This window comes from Stylophora pistillata, chromosome 3 (assembly GCF_964205215.1).
Source record: "Stylophora pistillata chromosome 3, jaStyPist1.2, whole genome shotgun sequence".
Lineage (NCBI taxonomy): Eukaryota > Metazoa > Cnidaria > Anthozoa > Scleractinia > Pocilloporidae > Stylophora > Stylophora pistillata.
The window spans coordinates 9,337,501-9,361,766 of record NC_142521.1 but is presented as its reverse complement, the minus strand read 5'-3'; the positions used below and the strand labels follow the sequence as shown (position 1 = coordinate 9,361,766).

Sequence of the window (24,266 nt, the reverse complement as noted above, 5' to 3'; positions counted from 1 at the left end):
AAGTATCTACAGTTTATGAACTATTCTTGTTAAAAACCCTCTTGTGATCGTCCATAATGACTTGTTAAGAGCAAGGACCCACGGGAAATCTTAGATTATTTCAACAGTCTTGAATTTCAATTCGCGAAAACCGGCATTTCAGCTACCACGTATCTTACAATGTTGTTTTGACAAAGTCGAAACCAGGAGTTAAGTTAGGGCCGGGTCGCACTAGAGCGAATTTTAGCCAATTTGTTTGCATAACCTCTTTTTCACGGTCTCCGTGGGACCATCACGAGATGTCAAATTCCAATTACTACCAATACCAAATTTAAAGGATTGCATTTTTCCGGAAAGGATATATCAGATTTGCATACTCGCAAGGAAATATCAAAGTCAGCTTGGCGCGACTTCGCACTAAACACGTCTACAAATTCTCCTTTCTGTCAGTTGAATACGGTGAACGGCATGGAAGCAAAGTTTCTCTCGGCGGTGATCATTTTGATTACTTTCTTGTTCGCTGACGGCAAAGAAGGTGAGGGGTCTTTCTTTCTGGTCTAGCACTAAGTGCATAGTGTTTCCCTTCGCTTGATTTTTCAACCGTGTCGAATGGGACAAATTTAAAGCGATGTGATTTTGAAAAAGTAACAAAATACACCCCATAATCATATACGAGCTAGGTCTTTGATAGCTTCTTTTACATTCCGCGAGTCTTAATAAGCCGTTCAAGGTGATAATCTCCCCTTTACAATAACGATTGCCTAAGGTAATGGTGAAACGCGCGGACTAGCCTGTCTGCAACCCTTCTTCTCTTTTTTTTTTTCTTTTTTTGCATCGTGATCTTCCTCATCTTTCTTTTTGTGCTCGCATGATCACTTGTTACTCTCGCCGTTTTTGTTTCGTTAGCATATTCTGGAAGATTTTATCGAAGGAAATATTATGGTCTGTGAAGTGATCATGTGCGGTCTAAAAAATTCAAAAATCAAATCTTAGCTTACTCTCATTCACTCTTTCGATACCACGAAGGCTTGATCATTCACCTTTAAATCATCTATAAAATCGAGAGTGACCTACACAAATTAACTACCATTAACTAACATTTTTTTCACTTGTTTTTTTTTTTTTTTAACTGCTACACTGTGGTTTCTGTTTTGAGCTGTTTGTACGTCTCAATTTATGTCAGTGTATGATTTGTTCCATGAGTTCTTATAAAATAGTGTGGCCGAATATTGGTTAAAAACACGTTTTCTTTTCACTTAACACCACGGCGGTTAGCAAAGGCGGTGGGCAACGAATTCACCAAAACACATGTGCGGCAATGACTGTTTCTGTTTCAGGTTACTCTCTAAATTTTTAGTTATAATTAGCTCCCCTGCCAAGATTGTTGCCGATAAGGCTTGACAAATTGGTTATTATTTTTCTAGATAAGAGGAGTTTCCGTCCCTCTGTAGATGTAAAACTGTTCTTTCCTGTCTCCACTACTTCACAATACAGAAACACCGTGAGTTGTTGATTGCCAAGCTTTGACATTTAAGCACGGCTTTTATTCAGCAAGCGATAAGGCTTCAATAGCATAATAACTTGTCCATATTTGCCCTCGGTGAGCTCTGCAGTATATATATTTTTCTTCTTATGTTATTCCGACTTGTTATTGATCGGCTATCGCAGGTATCCATGCTCCGGGAAGTTCTTCTTCTTTTTTTCTCTTGATATTTATGAGGCTGAGTCAGGAATACATTGCTGACAAGTTAATAAGATTGCTAGGCGTAGCAACTTAAGTTTGTACCGATTGAGGGGCATGATAAATTGTAATTTCGCGGTGGGCGATATCGATGGTCCTTGTAATCTGATTATAGCTCTCTGCATTTCAATTTAAGTACAAAGTGCTCCCTTTAGTCATTGTTTTCATTCAACGACAAAGTCATTGATCGATCAAATCACCAGAGAATGAAAGACAAAGAAAGCCATTAAGGAATTTTTCAACCTTTGTCTCCAAAACTTTGCATCGTGGTATCTAGATCAATTAAAAAGTACAGACCAAAATCCTGTACTCAAGGCGATCAAAATATATGGTGTAATAAAGTTACAATTCGGAATTTCAAGTCGTGCAACTTTGATCTAAAATTACACTCACGATTTTGATTCAAACGAGCACGGACCAAATCCCACTCCACTCAGTTAACCAACTCCGTAAATCGTAAGACAAAGTAAAATGTACATCTATTCCCGTCAAATTTTTTTTCCCTTCGTATGAGAGCGGCTTCGTTTTGTTTCATTGACCATCTTTTCTTAGGTCCATCAGTAATTGCAAGCACTCCAACTTCTCTAAATACAGCCAGCGGTGAAATTGGTCACTTTACTTGTACCCTGATACACAATCTTTCATCTGCCGCTGAGATCACGTGGAAGAAAGAAGGGCACACTCTAAGAGATGGTAGCTCCGGCATAGTGATAATATACTGGCACAACCGTACCATCTTGGAAAGTCATCTTCTCGTTGCGGTCACTGATGATGGCAGGAGAGGTATTTACACGTGTGATGTGGACACTAAAGATGGACAATTATCACGAAAATCCTTTATGATACAAGGTGAACTCTCACTTAAGCATTATTAGATTAGAGACATTTTCAATTTAGTGTTGAAAATAATCCACGATTTCTTTGGTTTTGCTTTTGCTTTACGTCGATCCATGACGGTTAAAAAAAAATTGCACCTCAGTGTCAACCATTTGTGACTTGATCGATAGCCCACGTGTAGCCGTACCCTCCCCCCGAGGAGAACCCGTTTCTCCTGGGGGGGGGGGTACGGCTACACGTAGGCTATATGATCGCTCGAGTTTTCCCGCGTTTCAGGTAGTTTCCGTTTCACGTGGGATTAAGGTTTCACAGCTTTACACTCTGTTTATACTGGTAAATAAAACAATTTTCTATTAGTGTCGAAAGTACTACTTGTAGGCGGTAGTTGGTATGCGCGAGATTCGGCGCGGCGAATATATTCGGTCGACATATTGGACGGGTTGAAGATCTGGGACGAGTCACAAAGCGAGGTGGAGAGAGTCAGAAACACCGCGAATGACCTTGCTCTGCTCTGTGATTGGTCCATTAAACACACGCCATCTTGTCCACCAAACAAAAGCAAAACTAAACACAAACTCGACTCGGTCGTCCGGAAAGCATACTCCGAAGTCCGTCAGAGGGTGGTCATCTCGAGTAGATACCCGATTACGAAATCCGAGCTCCCCCGATGTTGTGCTCGTGATGATGTCCCTATTTAGCATTTTAGATCCGCATAATAGAGCAGAAACGAACATGTACTTCGTTTTTGCTCATGACTTCGTATTAGCGTTAAGATATTTGATTTTTTTTTTCCGTTGCTAGCCTATATTACAGACTCAACAACATTTTTGCGATGCCTCCTTTTCACCGATGGCCGATTAAAACTACAACATAGTGACACCTCCACGAAATCTGTCAAAAGGAGAATATGAAAACACTGGTGGTCATCTCGGGTAGATTTCTGATGACGAAATCCGAGCTTGCCCGATGTCTCCTTCGCTATGAAGGCCCTATTTAGCATTTTAGAGCCGCAAAATAGAGTAGAAAGGAACACTTACTTCGTTTTCGCTTATGACTTTGTATTAGACTAGGTTTACACTAGAGGAGAGTTTTCCGGATTCGTAAATGTTTCCGGATTCATCAATTTTGGAGTATACGGATTCGTAGGCGTTTACATTGAAGGGATATTCGGATTCCTGACCGTTTACACACAACGACAACTCCGGGAACATTCGAAATGGAATGGTTACCAAGCCCAGTGTTGTTTCTTGGTTCGATCGACAAAGTGAAAATGCCTCCCCCAAAAAAGGCTAGAGTAGATCCAGATGCCACTGAGGCAAATTTGAGTTGGACAGATGCCAAGCCATCAACGTGGTCGGCGATTAAGTGTGGCTGGCGTCAAACTTCCTTGTAATAATAATTTGCGTTTCCTCAGAAACACTGCGGTACACATGATAAAATTAATTTATCACCTGAACCTGCAACAAAATTAGGCAACCGGAGACCGCCAGCAATGTTAGCACCAGATCCATTTTGGTTTCACCGCAAACTCAAAAGATTGCAGGCGGAAATAATAACCGGATTCGAGAAAAAAAGCGGTTACACGACAAAGTTTCCGGGTTCAAAAGTTATCGGATTCAAAGTTCCCACTTTAAATTGCGGATTCAAAATCTCCGGAGACACGACCAAACCGGGAAGTTTTTATTTCGGATTCGTCCACTTTCGTGTAAACGGTAGAATCAATCCGGTACTAAAACGTTTCGGATTCATCACGAATCCGGAACAATTTCCTCTAGTGTAAACCTAGTCTTAGTGTTAAGATATTTGCACTTTTTTCCTGTTGCTAACTTACATAACAGATTCCACAAAATACATTTGATGTCTCCTTTTCACAGATGGCCGATCACTACTACAATGTAATGACATCTCCACGAAATCTGTCAAAAGGAGGGTGTTAAAACACCAGATATGATGTTTTAATATGAGCTATTTTCGCACGAAATAAGGCATTGTGAACAGAAATACCTTTCTTAAATAAAGCTTTTCAGATGAAACATCTAGGTATATGATATGGTTAACTCAGTAAAAGCAACCACGCCCCAAACTACTAAATATCTTCTTGATTTCTGATGAAATAAATTTGAAGCAATTACGTTCAGAGTTTAAGCGATTTATTATTTCTAATACGGTAATCGATTAAAAAATTGTACATTGCCTCGATTGGACGGAGATTAAGTATGAATATAATGTAGCAGGCGATATTACTTTTGTCGACAAGGATAATCCGTGACTTGTCTCACCTATTACATGTTCTCTATGATCTGCGTTGTGCCCGGATATCGTTGAAAATATTTTGCGCTAAATTATAGCGATTACAATAAATAATATGAAGATTTTCAATTGTAAACGTAAGAGCATGCTAAGGGAAAGATCTGCACGAAACAGTTTCTTATAAATATGTTTTAAAAATTCTTTTAGTTGACTTGTACATGGATAAAAATTACTACACAGATATATTTCACTTCGACGATTATCTTAACAAACAATTAATGGGAAGTTCTGAGAATCAGTTTTTAAATGCTTCATGTTAATTAATGGTTATTTTTCTCTTCCTGCTTAAGGGCTCTTTCGAAGTTTGGATAACGCCAATTTGTATTTGAACCTTCCAAAATAATTGTTGAAATGCATTTCGTGTGAAAAACTCCTTGCAGCTACAACATTTCACACTACGAGAAGGAGACTTCAGGTCTGACTCTTCCCTCGGCATTCTACACCTCTTGGGAAATTAATTTACGTGCCATCATAGAATTCGAAATTTTGTTCAGAAAGCGAAATTATTACGGCCGAATGCTGAATACGAGTTGAGTGAGCAAACAGATACTTTGATATCTCGGACGATAACAAGTTTCCCGCCTTTGCGAGTTTGGACCATTCAATTGTCTAGGAGTTAATCGACCGTAACATTTATCTTTCCTCTCCATTTCCGGTGTTTTAACATCCTCCTTTTGACAGATTTCGTGGAGGTGTCATTATGTTGTAGTTGTGATCGGCCATCCGTGAAAACGGGGCATCGCAAAAATTTTGTGGAGTCTGTAAAATAGCTAAGCAACGAAAAAAAAGCAAGTATCTTACGACTAATACGAAGTCATAAGCGAACACGAAGTATGTATTCGTTTCTACTCCGTTTCGCGGGTCTAAAATGCTAAATAGGGCCATCATCACGAAGACAACATCGGGCGAACTCCGATTTCGTAATCGGAAATCTACCCGAAGATGACCTCCTTCTGACGGATTTCGGAGTACGCTTTCCCGGTCATCCGCGATTCCCCGCAGCTTGTTTGTTTCACTTTAAATTGTCATTGGCCAATGATGATGTAAACCTTTGTTGTGATTGGTCGCTGGGATCACTTTGGTTCAGGTCTTTCTTCGCACGAGTTGGAAACTTCTTTAAACCTCGTGTTACTCAATCTTTCTCAACCAATCAGGTGCAAAAGTCTGGTAACTGCATTTCAATTTCAGTGCTTGTGTACTTCCCTATAAGTAATTTTGGTGATGTAAACAAATCTTTCATGTGATAGGATAAATTCGTATGTTTCACTATGATTAACTATATTATCATGCCCAAAATTGTTTCGACGAATTTTCAGGCCAAGAAGCGAAGAAGCTGAGTGACGTGGATTACACTGCTATTGGCGTGGCGATTGGAATCTCTCTCTGTCTTTCTATGGTGATCTTGGTTTTCTTGGTCCGGGGCCGAACACGTCTTCGAGAAGGAAAGTTAAGAACAATGACAACAATATCTCGTTCAGTAAATGGGCATGTAAGTCGCCCTTGGATTTATTTCAGTTATGCTCTCCTTAGTTAGAAAGTAAATTACTTTGTGGTATTTCTGCTCCGAATTCTGTCAAGAAACAGATTTTCCCATATCGTACTGCTGTTAAGAGAGTCTCAGGTTATCAAGCTTTCGAAGCAGGCGCCTGCCGAGAACATCAGTCACACGCGTTAGAGACAGGAAACTTAAATGGTTTCGCGAGATTGACTTTTGCGTGACTGTCTAGGTCTCTCACGTCACGCGCGTGCGACAGTATCTGAAAGCCTGCAATACTGATCATAACATTTAAAGATGCTAGACACTGAGCTATCGTGTTTTGTGTGTACGATGGTTTCTTCGAGCCAAAAAGGAGATTTCCATGTATGGGATGAATAAAAATGTTTTATTTATATTAATCTTTTTTTACGACTTTGACACGATATCTTTTTTTTAGCACTCGTGGTTTTGGTGACAAATTCTCAATTTGTTTTCCCTTTTTTCCTGCATGTCTAGGATAATGCTGCAGTCGAAGAAGGAGAGAAGACAAGTGATGGAGTCGCTCTCAATGCTCTAACTAATCACAGCACTTTTGAGGACTCTAGGTTGTAAAGCTTGCCTTTTAGAAAGTCGCCTGTCAGCATTGTCTGCATCGACTTACTTATCCCCGCTTGCTCCCTTACAGCTGGCACCAGACTTTTTAAGTATTTTCTTAAGACGCATGATGTATAATTCTACTTGAGGGTCTTTACAGCCCGACAAGTACGCCGGCATGCAAAGGTAGAGGGGTTCATGTCCGAGCTAATGAAAACTTTGAGATTATTTCATGGAGAGGAGCAAGTTAGAGTAAAAAGGGCCGGCCTTTTCATCCTATCGTCCCTTGCAAAAAAAAAAAAAATTAACCGGAATCTGTACGTTATGGTTTCAGTTACAATCAGCTTATTGAGAGATGTTCTTCTCCTTGAATTTTAAAATTTTCTCAGAATGCACGCGGATGTGGGATTGGACATATAGGATGAAAAGATAGCCTAGCCTTACGGATTAAAGAGACGCGCCATTAAGAGAAAGCATAATAAACTTGTCCAAAAAATAATGAAAAGGTTCATCTTTTCCTTCTAGCGCTTCGCTTGTGCAGTTTGACAGATTCAAACAACATGTCTTGTTTACATGGGTATTACGGTGCTTTAAAACAATTAAAATCTACCTGTTATCAAAGTAATTAAGTAAAGAAAAAGACAATTAAAGGAACTGAAATGAGTAAGTTTCCGACCGATCCCCACACTTGAACCCCTCTCTCCCTCCGTCCCCCCTCCATTTCTTCCCCTTCCTCTTACCCCATGCCCGAAGAAGTACCCCTGTCTTATCGTAAATTTTAATTAATTAACCTTCCAGGGTGCAATGCTCCACTAATATCATCGTACATCTTCAAAACTTTATATTACGTTCCCTCGATCCTTTCGGCATTTTCTAAAGAGGTAGATTAATTGTAGACGGGCTATACCGACCGTGATCTGCTCTAAAAACCCACTTTGATGGGGCTTATCGTAAGCTAGTACATTCAGAAAGGAAGGATGCATTTCCGCTTGTTTCTAGTTCAGTGTTCCTACAGCCCAAAGCTGGCTGACGGGCCATGATGAATAGGAACATTTTTCAGCAAACTATGTACGACTACGCTACAGCTATTCCCACACTTGTGGCTCGTGTGTAAGTACTTTACATTTTCCGTCTTCTCCCCGAATAAAAATTCATTGTCATCTCCAAATCGAGGCTAAGGAGAAACGCATGGCAAACGCTGTAGTTTCGAAACCAATATGGCGGCCGAGGTTGATAGAGTCAGAGAAGATAGAAAAGAAAAATCGAGAAAGGAGGAAGAAGATAAAGAATCATCAGATAGGTATGCCTAATGGTAAAATGGATAGTAGGGGAATTTTTTGGAGTTATTTTTGGGTAATTTGCCTCTTTTTACTACCTATGCAGTGATTCAGAAGAAGGGCCCCGGTTTGCAAAGGACGATAAGATAACATCTGAACGCAAGCATGATCACAAGAAGAAGAAGAAAAAGCACAAACACAAACATAAGAGTCATAAGCACAAGCACAAACACCAAAAGAGAAGAGACAAGGAAGACGCCCCTGAAAATGGCGAACCTGCCGAGAAAAAGTCTAAAATTGCAGACGAACTTTTGGAACTCGAGAAAAGGAAAGCGTTTTTACAGGAGCAGCTGGCTGAAGCTTCTCGAATTAATGAGAAACAATCAGCTGGAAATCATAGAGTACCTTTGAGTAAGACAGATGATAAAACTAAGGACAAGCAAAGAGATAAACACAGACGAGATGATCATGAACTTGACAGAAAGCATAAGGTGACTGAAGCGAGAGAATTTGATGAACATGAAAAACAAAAGGGAAGAAGGAAAAGCCCAAGAAAAGAAAGTGAAGATAAAGAGGATGGCAAGGAAAATAGTAAACCAAGCAGTGATTCAGTCAGAGTTGAAAAACTGAACAGTCACTCACACAGTCACAGATCTAGAAAACACAGTGGTTCTTATGATAGCAAAACTGAATCAAAAGCCAGGCATGATTCAAGCTTAAAAAGTAGTGATATTGAAAAGGAAAAGCCTGCCCCTCACAGGAGAGATTCAACTAAAACTGATACAAACAGAAAGGACAGTGAAATGAAATCAAGATCACCCAGACATCATTCAAAATCTAGATCACCAAAAAGAAGTGCAGTCTCTGACAAGGAAGATAAATCAAGAGAAAGACCAAGAAAGTCAGGTAGCAGGTCTCCCAGGAGAACTTTATCTAAGGAAAGGAAAAGTAAACAGGATTCGAGCAGAAGGAGTAGCAGATCTCCTAGGCGACAGAGAAGGTCATCTTCTAGATCGCGAAGACTCAGCAAGTCACCAAAGAGAAGAAGCAGATCACCAAGACGTCGCAGCCGCTCTCCAAGGAGAAGGAGTAAATCCCCAAGACGGCATAGCAGGTCTCAGTCACCTCGGCGGAAAAGACGTGACAGTGATAAATTCAAGGGAAGCTACTCTGAGGGGCAAGCCCACAAGGGAGATTCAGATCCAGAGTAAGTGTGATTTTCTTTATGTTAGTGGTATGAATAAGAGGGATTTTGAACCAAGTTTAGGTGAACAGCTAATGGGAAGAAATAAACTGAAGTTTTGTACCTTTAAGCAGTCTGTGCAATCTACTGTCTTTTTAAGAGATTATATATATTTGTAATGTACAAGTAAATTCAGTATTTAATGATGGTTTTTTAGCACTGACAAAGGGGAAAAAATGTTCCCCCTACACCTAAATTCAAATTTCTCTTGTAAATTATAGTGTTGACCTCTACAACTTTGAGATTGATGAGAAGGAAGAAGATGAAGATGCAATCATTGAGAAAAGAAGGTTGCAGAGATTAGCCATCTTAAAAAAATATCAAAGTGGTGACACTGCATCAAATGCCCCTTCAGCTACCAACTCAGTTGTGTCTCAGTCTCCACCTGGAGAGAAATCAGACAGTGAAGACAGCGTTACTGTAGAAAAACAAGCCACTGAAGATTTGGAACAGGAAATAGCATTAGCAAGTAGCAAAACAGAGAAGGAGCTTAAAGATGTCAAGGACAACATGGAGACAAAACAAGAAAGCAAAACAAAATCTGCTATGGGAGACATGTTTGCTGATGATGATATGTTTTCTGATAATTACAGTGTAAGTTTATCATTACGGTGGCCAATTTACCATTTCAACTTTGTTGATATATCCAAATTATCAAGTTTACCTCAGTTTTACCAGGTTATCCCATAGATTATTGATTATTATAGGCACATGCTATTACCCAGCTGTTGACTTGAAATAAGAATGACTAATCAGATGGTGCAAGTTGATGACTGCACCATCTTGAACAAATACACATACCACTGATGAAACTCTAGGGTTTGAATTTTCCTTGAATTTTGTGGAGAACTTATTCTTGATTGGAAAATAATTGAGTTACTCTTTTATATTTGATTTTATTTAATTCTGTTTCCCAAGACCACGTACAAAATTTAGTGTTAGTCTTTTACGAGACAGTAATTCTGATAATTCCAAGTTAATGTAGAAGTACGTGTACATCAACAAGGAGTTCACTGTAATATGCAGGAATAACTCCATAACTAAGTTAGATCAACATCTGTTAAATCATTTTATATATTATAGAAAAGCAACTTTTGTCTTTTTAATATAAAGGTTAAACATAAAACAATAATAACAACGATCTCTGACACTTCAATTTGTCACTTGCCGAGTAGTTTGGTCAAATCCATGTCTGCAGTAAGTGGTCTGGGGCCTGTTTCTCCAAAGTCCAAGTAACTTAATGGGCCCATAAAGCTGTTTTGTTTTGATTCAAGATGAGGATTTCAAAAGTTTTGAAAATGAAGCAATAAGCCTATCAGCTAAAGAAACAAAAATCACTGCTTTGGGTACTAGAACCTGCTTTCCTATCCTTTAAATTTTGATTTTAAAACATGGCTCCAGGCCCATTAAGTTACCTGAGCTTTTGAGAAAGGGGCCCCTGATTCCAAACAAAGTATGTAATGTGAGTTTTGTTATGATTTCAGAGTCCTGCAAGGACTTTGAAGCTGGAAGCAGGAAAGGAAAATCCTAACTTAACAGACAACTGGGATGATGCCGAGGGATACTATAGTAAGATTACTTGTATTATTATTATATTATTATTATTATTATTATTATTATTATTATTATTATTATTTTTGTTATTTTTGGCTTTGGTTTAAGTGCCTCTTTCTGCTGGTAATCAATCTGATGATTTTATTTTTCTGTGAGCAAATGGTGCCAAGAAAGTTGCATTGTTTTCACTTTAAACTGTCACATACTCACCCTTTAACCACTAAAAGTGATTAGCATCTAATTTCTCCTTACAATATCACCTCTGAATCACACATTAAGGTCAGGAGAAGAATAAAAATGATCAACAAATACAGTCAGAAACTCTTGATTGATAAGCAAATTCTCCTTGTCAGCACCTTAGGAAATGTATAGAGAACAGTATGGAGAATATGCATACTGATGTTAGGGAGTAAGGGGTTAAACATCAGTGGCAGGTTTATGTACACATCATAGCTACATAGTGTTGATTTTGTTGTTCTCCAGGAATTCGCATCAGTGAAATTCTTGATAAGCGCTACTGTGTTTATGGTTACACTGGAGCAGGAGTATTTGGAAATGTTGTACGTGCTAGAGACCAAGCAAGAGGAAACCAGGAAGTGGCTGTGAAAATAGCCAGGAATAATGAGATGATGTAAGTAACTAGATGGCTTTACACTCAGTGATGTACTCAAAGTGCATTACTGCATTGTGCAGTTTAACAGTGCAGAGTGCATGTCTAACTTTCAACCACAGACTGAAGTGTCGATGCAGCTCAAACATACCATATCCTGTGATTAGTGTTCAGAAGATGGACAAGAACTGTCGATGCTCAAAGCTCAAATTTTTCAACATTACCTTTTGGCAAACCAAATTTATTAGCTGGTTAGCAGAGATAAAACTGTGACTGTTAGAAAAAGAAAAGAAGAGAATTAAAAAAAGGAAACAAAATAACAAGCTTTATTACACGACTTGGGCAGTCAGAGGGCCAATAACTAAAATCAACCAATCAAAATGCTCTATTGCCGGTCAATATTCTCTCAGTATTGGACCGCGCACTGTCCCAAATGGTCCCGAATGATACTGCACTTGTGTCCCTTTTAACTTCAGTCATATAATAAATCTCTTATTAACCAAGCTTGCTCAGGACCGTACTGGAAGAATATCGGCCCTCGGTCTTTTTTGTACGGACCTTGCTGCGCTCGGTCCGTACTGTCAAGACCTCGGGCCAATATTCTCCCAGTACGGCCCTCATGCTTGGTTAATAATATATATATATTACATGGCATGTACTTGCACGTGTATTAAACCACTGAACACATGCCTTTGGATGGCTGCATTGTTATTATTATTATTATTATTATTATTATTATTAATCTGATAATTGTTATGATAATAATAATTAGTAGTTAAATTATTTATGATTCAAGAATTACTTGACTCTGCCAGCAGGTCTGAATGTTGATACTTGAAGATTTAAGCGCCTTAAATCTAAAAGTCATTGATGACCGTATGATTTGTGTAAGTCTTTATTACTTGTAAGTGTGCTGTGTATAGCATATGACCACAGTGTATATACTCTGCATCTATATCTCATTTAAACCACAGGCACAAGACTGGCTTGAAAGAGCTTGAATTTCTGAAGAAGTTGAATGCAGCTGACCCTGATGACAAGTACCACTGTCTGCAATTGTATCGACATTTCTTTCATAAGAACCATCTGTGTCTTGTGTTTGAATCTCTGAGGTGGGTTTTTCTTTCAAATCTTACTGTGGCAGTTTACACTCAGTAATCAGCTGTTTAATTGAGGTTTTCACTCTTTCTGTACACAAAAGCTACATTTTGATAGGAAAAAAAACTTGCATATTTGTTAAGAGACATCATCTGTTTGAGAAATAAACAGTTTTGCTAGAGCAAAGTCTAAATAAGTACAAACATAATTATTAGCATTTGTTCATACCAAACGTCGGTAAACAGTAATTTTTTTATTATCCTTCAAATTATTTTAATGGCTACTGTCTCATGTGGACGCAAAGCCATAATGTTGTCCTGTGGAGTGAGTGAATGTAACAATAGAATTCAAACGACCTCTTACCCCACAACAAAGCATGCCGAGTTTTACCTCATATTCCTTGCTCTTTGTTTTCACTTGTTTTGGAACATCTTTGGTTATTCAACACTTGTCAATGTCAATGATTGCTTTGGATTGCTTTGAGAGTTACTTGGAATTAGCTTGTGATCACAATGTTTCCCATCTCAAAGCAATTTCACTGTAGCATCTCCAGCACAAAATTGAAAAAAGGACTTTTCCATGCAGAAGTATCTAAATCGATTTGATCTGTACATCATGAAAACTTTGAAGAAAAATTTTATTTTATTTTTCCAAAAGAGAGCATTCTACTATTCTCATCAGTGATAAATAGTCAAAAGAGCCATTTAAATTTTTTGGCATCTGTTTTAGCAGTTGTGGAAACCATTTAAATGCTTGAGTTAGCTGTTTACTATCTGTTTTTAAAAAAGCGTTTTTCTAGACCATTTAATGAAAAAGGGTCAGTGTACATTTTCCCATGAAGGGTCACATTTGTGAAGAGGGCAAGGTCCAAAATATGATACCTTGAGTTTAACTGGGTGACCCTAATCGATGGAATGGTGAAATGGTGGAATACCTAGTTGTATGAAACAAGTCTCGTAAAAATGATATTGCACTGAAATAAAAAAATTAATTTATATATAGCAGACAAAATTAAGTAGAACAGAACATTTCCATACAGCTTACTGTAAAATCATTCACTAAAAAATTTCTTTTTTTTTATTTGTTTTGTTTTTGTGGTTACTCTATTTAGTATGAATCTGAGAGAGGTTCTACGGAAGTATGGCCAGAATGTGGGACTTCATTACAAAGCCGTCCGTTCATATAGTCAGCAGTTATTCCTTGCCCTTAAGCTCTTAAAGAAGACAGGTATAATTCATGCAGACATTAAACCTGATAATATCCTGGTGAGTAATTGTTTTGTGGCCAATGAACATTGCTTATACTTCAACTCAAAAAATGACCTTCTATGAGCTGTGGTTGAGAGGCAGGATATAAAATTGAGGAAGACCAAATGTTCACAATATTTTTCTTGCTTTTGAAACTTGCTCTCTAAAAACTAAAATTATTTGTATATAATTTATGAAAAATATAGAATATGTAAATTCCATGTTGTAAATTGTAAATTTTTAGATATATGAACCCTGTGCATGTTTGGGTTAGGACTTTAATGTACATGTATTTGTGGAATTCTGTAAATTATGTGATTGTGGCAACCTACAGCTTTTGCTACTTTACATGTTTTTGTTTGTAGTTAAGTCATATTTGTTTTTCTCATAGGTGAATGAATCTAAACTGGTGGTAAAGCTCTGTGATTTTGGATCAGCTTCATTTTCTTCCGATTGTGATATAACTCCATACCTTGTCAGTCGTTTTTATCGAGCCCCAGAAATAAGTAAGTTCAGATGAAATGATGGAGAAGTGTTTACTCCCTTTTGCTCTGTAGAGCTGATGGAATATTTTCACTTCTATCTTCTGTACATTTGCATTTAAACTTCAGAATGCAGTTGTTCAAAGGGTGTATTATGTTATTTGCTGGATAAATCTTCATCCTGTGGATAGTGCAGTACATTAAATGTAATTACTTTTTGGCTAGAGAGGGATATATCCACTGGTGTTGTACCAGTATGAACAATTGGACTGGTCAGAGTTTTTCTTTTGTTTTTTTGTTTTTTTGTTTTTTTTTTTCACACTTTAAATTTTAAAATTTTGTTTGAACAACATGAATTTATTTGATGAAAAGGAACTCACACTGTAGCAAGGTTGATGGAAAGAGAAAGAGAAAAAAGAGAATAGATGTGTCTCCCTCCTTCTGCTGTATAGCATTGGAATGAATTATATACAATGCTACTCTCTCTTCTCACTTTAAGTATAGTATATATGTAATTCTTTGTGAATTACAACATGCACATGTTGAATTCAATCTGTTTAGCCCAACTAACAGAGTAAGACTATTTGACAGCTGCACTTCTCTCACCTTGTAGGCAATCATTCAGTGCTACAAGAAAACTTCTGCAGTGTACCTCTCAACTTGCTTCATTTAGAATAATGCTATGTAGACAAAAACTCACACAGGAAATTCTGCCAGCAGCTATGAAATTATTAAATGCAGAGTTTTACAGTTGTAACTTAAAATGTTCGTGTCATCTTTTAGTCATAGGTGCAAAGTATGACTACAGTATAGACATGTGGTCTGTGGCAACTACTTTATTTGAGCTTTACACGGGAAAGATTATGTTCCCTGGGAAAACCAACAATGAAATGCTGAAGCTGATGATGGATTACAAAGGGAAAATGCCCAACAAGATGATTAGAAAAGGATCATTGCGAGATCAGCACTTTGATGAGAACTGTAACTTCCTTTATCATGAGGTGGACAAAGTCACTCAGAGGGTGGGTTTGAAGTGTTTGGTCACAATTTTAAAAGTTATGTACATACAGACAGAGCTGAATAATGTATATGCATGCACTAGGTTTTGCCGCGGAAACACGGATTTTGAGTCGTTCGCATGGTTCCTATTCTGTTGCCTCAAGGCGTCGTTTTCCTTGCCACTTTTCTTTTACAGATCAACCTCCAAAAATTTGGTACACCACCTAAAATTTTTCAAAAATTAATTTTCTCCTTTAAACGTTTGGAAATAGGAAAGTGCCTTCGATGAAAATAGAGTTCCTCGGTTTTAAAGGTCAGCCCTTATTATTTTCTGCTAATTTCACTAAATTTAAGACCTAGGACACTTGAGCCCGCATTGTTGACCGCATACCCGCTGACGTAGATTTTTGTTATTCAGCTCTGTCGTACATACATGTACGTTTTACACCAGGATAGGAATATTTGGTATTGCTGCGCAAATTTCATATTTACTGTGACATGATTGCCCCAAGTTCACCCTTTTCATGAAGATGCAAGCTACCCCATTAAATTAAGTACTTATTTTTCAACTGCCTTTGCTACAAGTACTACTTTAAAATTATCTTGGCAGTTATGCCTTTCTTTATGCTCAAAGTATTATTTGAAAGGTTGTATCAGTGCAGTACATTTGTGTTATTCCAGAGTGTGTTTAAAGGGTTATATTTAAAGAATGCAATCAATGTCATTCCGCATTTAAGTTTCATTTTTGCTAAGGGTTACAGAGTGCTGTAAAGTGTGATTAAGAAAAACATGGTGACACACTCCCTAGACTTCAAGGTGTTGATTATGGATCATTGATTAGAAAAATAGTAGCAACAGATTATCAGGGCTCAACACTAACGGTAGCCAATTAGTAGATATTCAGTTTTTGCTGGTAGTTTTCGATTTCCATTGGCCAGTTTGGCTAGTAACCAAACTGAAATTGTTGTAACATCTTAAGTTGTCACAAGCCACTTGGCTAGTAAGTTGAAAAGTTAGTATCAAGCCCTGGATTATAATCATTTTAATTGTTTACCACTGCAAACAACCACTTTTGTTGATTTATTCTGTGCAACTGACTTTTTTGTCTTTGTTAAACATTTCAGGAAAAGGTAACAGTCATGGGAGCCATCAACCCCAACAAAGAAGTGGTTGAGTCTCTACTAGGCTACAAAAAGCTGAATGAGGAACATAAACGTAAAGTCATGCAGCTTAAGGATTTGCTTGACAAATGTCTCATGCTGGACCCAGCCAAACGAATCTCTCTCAATCAGGCTCTCACACATCCTTTCATCACAGAAAAGGTTTGAGCCGATGAACACTGTACATAAGACTTCACCTCTCTAGTTTTTTTTTTTTTTTTTATTTCCTCAGTCCATCATGTATTTCTAACAATTTATGAGACTTCAAGATGAGTTTCATTTGGTAGACTTAAGTGCATGATTATTTAATGCATGTTTTATTCTTCATGAGTGGCCAGCTTTTTTTTTTTTTTAAGTACACTGATCAGACGGGATAATGATGAAAATATTGCGAGCTTTTAGTGTAGACTAAACCTGGTTAAGCCATTCAGGGAATTATTTTGTGTACATAAAAACTGTAAGGCTGCATAGCTCCTGCACTTTTCAGTGCTAGCAATACCAACTCCACAGCCTTCCTGCCTTAGAGAGTTAATTTGAATATAGTCAGAGAGATATGTGTACCTTCTTGACCTTTGAAACTTCATTTAACTAGTAATCTGAATGTAATATAAGCTACAAGGTATTTTGGGTATTGAAAATTGATGTCGTTGTTTAGTCCATGGGGATTGTAAATGTTCTTGATTGTAATATGTTGGTTGCACGCTCTAATTATTTGGCAATAAAACATTTTGATGTTTTAAGCTTGTACCCAGAATAATTGAGTGACTTTGATAAAATGCCGAATGGATTTAAAGAAAGAAAAAAAGGAGTGAAGAACATTGATGGATATCCTGTTGTCGTGTTGCTTACAATTGCATGTACCCGTTCGACTAATCAAGAGTGGGAGAAATAAATACCTACTTGATTAAGCATGCGAGTTATGCGAGTATTAGTCAGTTATTGGTCTTAACCTTACCTTGAAGCTGTGAAATTTAACGAGCATGTTTGTCTGTTGTTAATATCATTAATTGTTCACTTATTTTGAATTACATCTACTGGACACCATGAACGTGTAAGGTTTGTACTATATGTTTTGAAGGGAACTAGATGAGAATTGAAATACTTGGTGTGATGTTTTCATCCTTTCTAGTTTAAAAAAGATGTTACACAGTTATTGATACACATGATTTTTTTTGGTTACCTTTATACAATAACATGCGCACTACAGTGTGTACGTACACACACTGGGCACTCTGGGTATCTATCCCAAAGGTGTTTGAGTATACATGTTTGGTAGTGTTTGGAAGTGCTTTTTCCAACTAAACCACTCGAAAGTTGTTATTTTAAGTACATGAGGTGTATTTCATTAAAAGTGATGCAGAATTGTTCTTGCTGACTTTTTTAACATCTTATAGTTTTTCTTACAGGTGGCACCTTAGTACGAGTCGGCAACCAGTCCAAAGAATAGAAATACATGTAGAGTATACAGTATTTCTCCAGTTCTTAGGGTAATGACAATGATTTGTGATGCTCTATTCTGTAAGATCTTTGTTACTAATTGAAATACAAGCCCCAATCTTACCTCTGTGTAATAGTAAGACTAAATCATAATTTCAATAGACCCATTTCAGGTCTGTGCAAATTAATTCCATTAAAAATGAACTGCGAGAAGTGCGGGAAATCGCGAGTGATTTAGTCGCGATTGGTTTTGGATTCGAATCTGATTTGTTGAGAAAGAAGCGCGAGTTTTCGGGATGAATCGTAGAGCGAATTAAAGCAAAACTAAAGTGAACCCGGATTACTTTGACACTCAACTGAAAGTAGCTTTATGCTGCAGAAACCGGGTTAATCACTTGCAATGTCAATTATGTGACACAAGGTGTTGTTGCCAAATTGTAATTTAAAAGTGCGCTATGTTTTTGTACTTTCATTGCTAATGTTGTCTTCTCGTACTTATTGCCTTTATGCCAATGTCTCCATCCTTTGAAGTTATTTGATGGAATGGATGAAACAGATGTTACCATCTGAATCGGAGGTATTACTGACAGATAACGCAGACAAGATTGCTAGAAGAAAACTTATGTCGAATCAAATATCCAAGATTCTCTCAGCTTTGCAATATTTGCGTCTCAGTTCTGTGAAGGTCAAGAATGGGAATTTTCGTTGTAAAGTGTTTTTCATTGGTTGCGGCACAGAGCTCCTAAGAATAACGGCTTCTGGCACACAACTTAAGGTAGCAATATTCTTAAGTAAAACATTTTGGAACATTTGGCAGGAACTTGAATTCAAATTACTTTTAAATTTCGTGATTCAAAATGTTCATACAGGTATTTATTTTTTGCAACTTGGTTTCCCATCAAATTTTTTTGTTTTCCACCACAGGTGGTAGCGGTCAGCCTCTGGTAACCTGAGGTACTGTGGAAATTATTTAATTGTTTTTTATGATTAAAAAGTAGATTCAACTTTCGTTACAGTGGACGCCTTCGGGTTCACCATTTTGTGTCCATAATGGCGAGAGTCGAAATAGCGGGAGGTGATGAAAATAATCCACTTAAGTGTAACCTTTTCTTTTTTCTTTCTTTGTCTCGGTCCATAAAATCTTAAAAAGAGAACACGGCCCAATATCCAGATATCTTGACATTACGCTTGGCTGCGACAGGATCTGACTGGTAAACGCAACGAATTCACCAAGGCAGGAGCAAAGGCGGCGATCCCAAAGTATAGAGCAGTTGACCCGTGGAAAGCGGACAGAAGAGATTGTATAGACGAGCGAAAAGCACAGCTAGAGCAAGGTTTCAGATATGAAAGATCTTGCACTTTTCCCTTTCTTCGACAATGCGCAAGGCTCAAAAGACGGCAAATCCACAAACAAAAATCAAGTCTCCACTGTATTTTTTTCCCTTAATAACTACACTAAATTTAATCGTCATATTATTACAAAACACTATGCATTCTTTTCAGCCTAAGATAAATAGGCTCAGTGCATCCTACCCTTCTTCTCAAATAGATCAAATGACTGATTACAATTGTTTCCATCCTTCCTACATTAGACTAGATACAATTGGTGCTGTAATTGGTGAAATAAATTGCAAAACAGAAGTCTTGTTATGTATTGTTAAATGGTGTTTTGAGAATGCTTTACATTGGATGGGAAAGCTTCTCGTGCCTCTATTTCCTGTGCAATGACACCGATTTATATATTCAGCTAAATGTTCAGTTAAAAAGTGCATAACACGGTTACTTTCCGTGGAAACTGAGAGTACATGTGGTTTTTTAACTCCTTGTCATGTATCGAAATCAGTTCATACAGGAGAAAAGCACGGCAAAAAGAAGTGTAAAAAGCACAAGGCCGCACGATGCCAGTTTGTTGGGAGAGCTCGAAGGTAAATCTTGGCACTCGGGTTCACCCTTCAAAGGAGTGTGGATTTTTGGCTTACTCACTGTTTTCCAACCGAGACCCTGTGAAAAGAAAGTTTTGGGAAAAATATCGATCTTCGGTATTCTCTTTTCAAAAGGATGGGGCTGTTCTCTCCCCACTAAGAGTTATCGCATGACTTCGACTGTCATTTGATTAAGTGTTGGGTGTATGGGCGGCCTGTCTGCTCCATTCGGCTCCCCTCTCAATCACAGGGCCATCAAATTATTAAAATATATGAGTTATACCCACCGGCAGGACTTTACCGTTACCACCACTGCAGAGAGCAAGTATAGCGTCGGTGTCTCGATAACCGTCGCGTAATGGGGTAGTCCACTTATCGTTCCACCAAGAATTGTTGGCAGGGTATTTCCTACATAAATACAAGTAGAAATCAAACAATTTATCACCAGTGAAAGATGAGGAATACTAAGCGTTAGACCAGAAGTCGATCATGTGTTATCTTCCGGATGAGGGTTACTTTATACTGAACTGTTGACGAACGGAGTGACTTTCATGTCTCTTATGTGTCTGAAGCGTGGGCTCATTTCCCGAGCAGCGGCGAGGACACATCGGCCAAACGTAAGCTATACGCATGAGCCCGCCTATTTTGGCCAGGCGCGCGTTAATTTCGTGCGCACAATTTTAGAGGAAAACATGTAAAGAAAATGCTGTCACGCAAGATCTACGAAGATAAATTGAACTATTAATATATGAATATTAAAACAGGAGTGGGGAAAGGGAAACCTTGAGGCTTTCCGAACTTAAAGGATGAGGGTATGAGCACTAGTTTGTTTTGAACTTGAAATGTCTCCACGCTTTCAAAAAAACCGTGGCTGGGAACTTTAAAAGCGTTGAAGTCTAAAGAGGTGGCCCTACCGAGTGATTCATGGTAAACTGACCTCGCAAACCAGACAGATGCGCAGACGAAGGACTACTAAGCTGTTATTGAGCTTAATAATGACCTACATTTCGACAACTTGAAAAGAATTTATCATTAGGATCACATGACCAACTTCTAGTCAGTCGATTGTTACAGGTCTGGTGCGAGAAATGTGATTGATCAATTTTAGCGTTACGTTGTTGGCTGTCAGACTCAACAGGAGAAGCTAACTGAGAGCACCGGCACCATTACTTGGACGCCCAAAGACAATGGAACACTCGGCAGTAGTTTCAGTTGAGTCGATAGTTTTAGCTCACTATCAGTTCTGTTGTGATATTTAAAAGGTGATACTTACAAGACGTGTGAATTATACCAATTATTTACAGCTTCACATTGACATGATAAACACTGAAACAAGTTGACTTTGGGATAGTAGAAATGAAAGGATAAGCACATCTCTTCAGTCGTTCCTAGACCTCCCTAAAGAGAAACAAAACCAACAAAAAAAAAAAAAATGATTGGCGCAACAGAGCCAAGATGTTTGAATTGCTGCCGAACTAGAGTCACGTAGCATGGCAGACCTTGTCGAACATAATTTCTTTGCCAAATTTAACTTGAAAGTGCGATGAAGTTCGGCAGGGCGAAGCAAAACATTAGAACAAAATGATTGAGCGCAAAGAACTGTATGAAAGCCATCCTTGAAATGGCCGATGGTGTAGATATTTTTGATTTTGGGCGGCATGCAGAGAAATATTGAAGATCAAGTGAATTAATTTTTTTTTCTTCACCAACTCAGGTGTCTTATTTAACACTATCCCTTTATGGTCATTGGTAACTTTCCGGGAGCTCAGGAATCGCGACTGTTTCTCAAGAACCAAAAGGTTTGATGCTCCTCAGTGAACTCAGCTCTGGAAAGGGACTGTATGGTTTCAAACAAGAGCTTTTGATTACAAAGAAGTTAAAAAAAATACCACGTACTAGTACTGGATAGTTCTTTGTATGATATTTGCACCCAGTTATCAACGAGTCTCCCTTAAATAAAAAATAAATAAATAAAAAATAAATAATTTAAAGAGACAATGAGGATGGAATGTGAGATCAGAACTGTAAATTATCAGAGCTCGAAACATCAGCAGAGAGAGCAAACGAATTGTCTCAAGATCGTGGATGAACACATGATTTAAAAGTTACTATCTTCATTTACATTATCAGCAAATTAAAACAAAACAACAAAAGTATACACTTCGTTCAAGAGATTATAAACAGTTTATAATCTCTTGCTTCATTATAGCACTGTGGGAACGTTTCCAAACAAAACTTACACACTGGTGGTAAGTGGTGGGAACCTTTAGATTTCCAGTTAAAAGTGCTTTTTCGAAGAATCCTAGTTCTTGGAGTAGGGAACATTGTTAGGACCTATATACAGTAGATTCGGTCCCCAAACTGTCAGCGGATTCCATAGTATCGGTGTGTGTGCGTTTAAAAGTCTCTCCACATGAGGGTTTGAGTAAGAACACACTTACACTCACAATAGCCATCAGACGTACAATTAAAATATTAGCCACCTGTGGCACAGTTCAATATTCTTTCTCACCGGTAGGACTGTGGTTTCCTCAGCTGGAACTTGAAATTCCTACATTCATGAAGAAAAACACATGGAAGAAACATGAACATTTATGGACCAACCAGGAATTTATGTGAACGAAGCAAATGTCAAATCTTTCTCCTTTTTCTAAAAGAACCGAAAAATAAAAAAGGAAAAAAATCCGTCTCAAAATAGGAGCTAGAATTTCCCTGGGTTTAGATAGATTGGCCACCACTACCTCCTGTAAGACACACAGAAATAGCTAGATGATTTAAAAAAAAAATCACAATTTTTTTCTTGATAGTCCCATGTGATCAACCTTGCTGTGTTCAGATAGATTTCCTTTCTGTTTTCCTTCATGGTCAGTTACATACAAAACAATGTTATGAAAAGCGTAGTTGCGTGTTTTATCTCCCTATAGATTCATAACAAACCCACCTGAAAGTTAAAGTCGTAGTGATCGTCTCTGATGATCTCTGGAAGTTCGACACCATTCCTGACATGTCTAGTGTACGCTGCGCGGCCTGCAAAAGGGAAGCGGGGATGAAACACTGAGGTCTGATGTGATCTTCGTTTATTCATATCTAGCCTTGTTATTAATGTGCACAGTGACTTAGTGAATTGCGGGGCAAACAGAGACTCTCAGTTCTCTAGTGTTTAGTTTTTCGCTTTCAAGCAGATAACATGATATCATATAGGAAAGAAGAATGTGCTAGCTGAGTAGCTAGCACTTACCAGCCAAATGAGTGTGGAGAGCAGACGCAAATATCCTAATTCCGCCGCCAGGTAAAGATGATCCTTTGATGCCCTGAGGAATAATATTTTATCATCTCTTTAGTACATCTTCATATTGGTGGTTTGCAAGTGACGTCATTGCCGCCATGTTGGTGGGCGTAAACAATAGAAATCTCATTTACTCTTTTTGCTCGTCCACCAACATTTGTTCCTTTCACCATTGTTACCTGTGTCTCTAGAGATTGGTTGCAAACCACCTATACAACTCTAAAGCCTCACAGATTTGCGCAGATTGAAGGTTGAAGGGGGGAGGGGAGGGGAGGGTGGAGGCAGTTGACAGTGGAAATAACAGAGGAGAAACCAATAAATGAAACAAATCATATTTTGTAGTTGCATAAATAGTAACCTGAAAAATTATCCTTTGTTCGTGGAATTCTAGTGCCAAAGGAGCCCAAGTAGACCAAGAAGGGCGTGTCTTACCAGTGTCAGACCCACTGCGTTTCTGGACTCAGCTTCCAGGGCTCAGTTCTGAACAAATTTTCTTCATTGTTACTAACCTCTTTTGTACAATCTTCAACACAATAGCCTTCTGTTTCCCAACTTTCTTGATGAGGCGGAATGACCATATTCTTACTCACAACCCACCCAACGGTCAAAAGGCCAGCTTGGTACTCTCTAAGTTGACTTGTGTAATGAAAGCGTAAACCAGAGCTGTCTAAGATGTCTGCAACGAAAATGGTAGGCGAGTTAAAGGCAATGGTAGTGAATTAAAGGCATGGAAAGGAAAAATAACAGTGTTAAAAGAAATTTTTTTATTATATTTTACAAGTTACCTGTTTTATGTGAAGGATTATCGTAGTGCATTTCCATTACTGCGATCTTGGGACTGTCATTTGTTCCAATGGAAAATCCCACATGTTCAGGGTAATCAAAGGCCTGTGGATTCAATTATCATTAAATCTGTCACAGAGGAAGACTCGTAGCAAATGGTGCTGGTGATGGTGGAGCCATTTTTTCATTGAGCAATAGGGATTGCATTGGTTTTGGTTCATTTTGCTCTA

General features: G+C 38.2%; 3 protein-coding genes across 15 annotated transcripts in view; 2 read left to right on the top strand and 1 right to left on the bottom strand.

The window, feature by feature from the left end:
* The first annotated feature begins 243 nt into the window (after positions 1 to 243).
* LOC111322251 (uncharacterized) lies at positions 244 to 7,443 on the top strand. The gene is made up of 4 exons (XM_022925327.2): positions 244 to 514; positions 2,273 to 2,569; positions 6,184 to 6,356; positions 6,861 to 7,443. Exons 1-4 carry the CDS (start codon positions 448 to 450, stop codon positions 6,954 to 6,956), a joined length of 633 nt encoding a protein of 210 aa, XP_022781062.2. The 5' UTR covers positions 244 to 447; the 3' UTR covers positions 6,957 to 7,443.
* Positions 7,444 to 8,093: 650 nt separating this feature from the next.
* On the top strand, positions 8,094 to 19,686 carry LOC111322268 (uncharacterized). 11 transcript variants are annotated; one of them, XR_015999060.1, is made up of 14 exons: positions 8,094 to 8,238; positions 8,322 to 9,422; positions 9,680 to 10,052; positions 10,943 to 11,027; positions 11,496 to 11,643; positions 12,597 to 12,734; positions 13,832 to 13,985; positions 14,359 to 14,473; positions 15,233 to 15,471; positions 16,573 to 16,770; positions 18,015 to 18,095; positions 18,577 to 18,622; positions 18,970 to 18,999; positions 19,196 to 19,686. XR_015999060.1 is itself a non-coding variant. In XM_088754476.1 (11 exons), exons 1-11 carry the CDS (start codon positions 8,156 to 8,158, stop codon positions 18,024 to 18,026), a joined length of 2,646 nt encoding a protein of 881 aa, XP_088610602.1. In that variant the 5' UTR covers positions 8,094 to 8,155; the 3' UTR covers positions 18,027 to 19,686. The 11 variants fall into 11 exon arrangements, 3 of the variants coding, with proteins under 3 accessions (XP_088610602.1, XP_088610600.1, XP_022781081.2); XR_015999058.1 differs by having other exon boundaries at positions 18,003 to 18,095; XR_015999056.1 differs by having other exon boundaries at positions 18,003 to 18,622.
* LOC111322269 (DBH-like monooxygenase protein 1 homolog) overlaps positions 19,458 to 24,266 on the bottom strand; it is a 14,388-nt gene continuing 9,579 nt past the window's right edge. For all 3 annotated transcript variants that reach the window (XM_022925348.2, XM_088754477.1, XM_022925347.2), the window contains 9 exons: positions 24,039 to 24,141; positions 23,763 to 23,929; positions 23,206 to 23,278; positions 22,909 to 22,994; positions 22,480 to 22,518; positions 21,864 to 21,917; positions 21,241 to 21,365; positions 20,255 to 20,375; positions 19,458 to 20,046 (listed from right to left, as the gene is read on the bottom strand). In XM_022925348.2, coding sequence (XP_022781083.2) covers positions 19,885 to 20,046; positions 20,255 to 20,375; positions 21,241 to 21,365; positions 21,864 to 21,917; positions 22,480 to 22,518; positions 22,909 to 22,994; positions 23,206 to 23,278; positions 23,763 to 23,929; positions 24,039 to 24,141 — 930 coding nt within the window. In that variant the 3' untranslated portion in view covers positions 19,458 to 19,884. The remainder of the gene's footprint in view (positions 20,047 to 20,254; positions 20,376 to 21,240; positions 21,366 to 21,863; positions 21,918 to 22,479; positions 22,519 to 22,908; positions 22,995 to 23,205; positions 23,279 to 23,762; positions 23,930 to 24,038; positions 24,142 to 24,266) is intronic.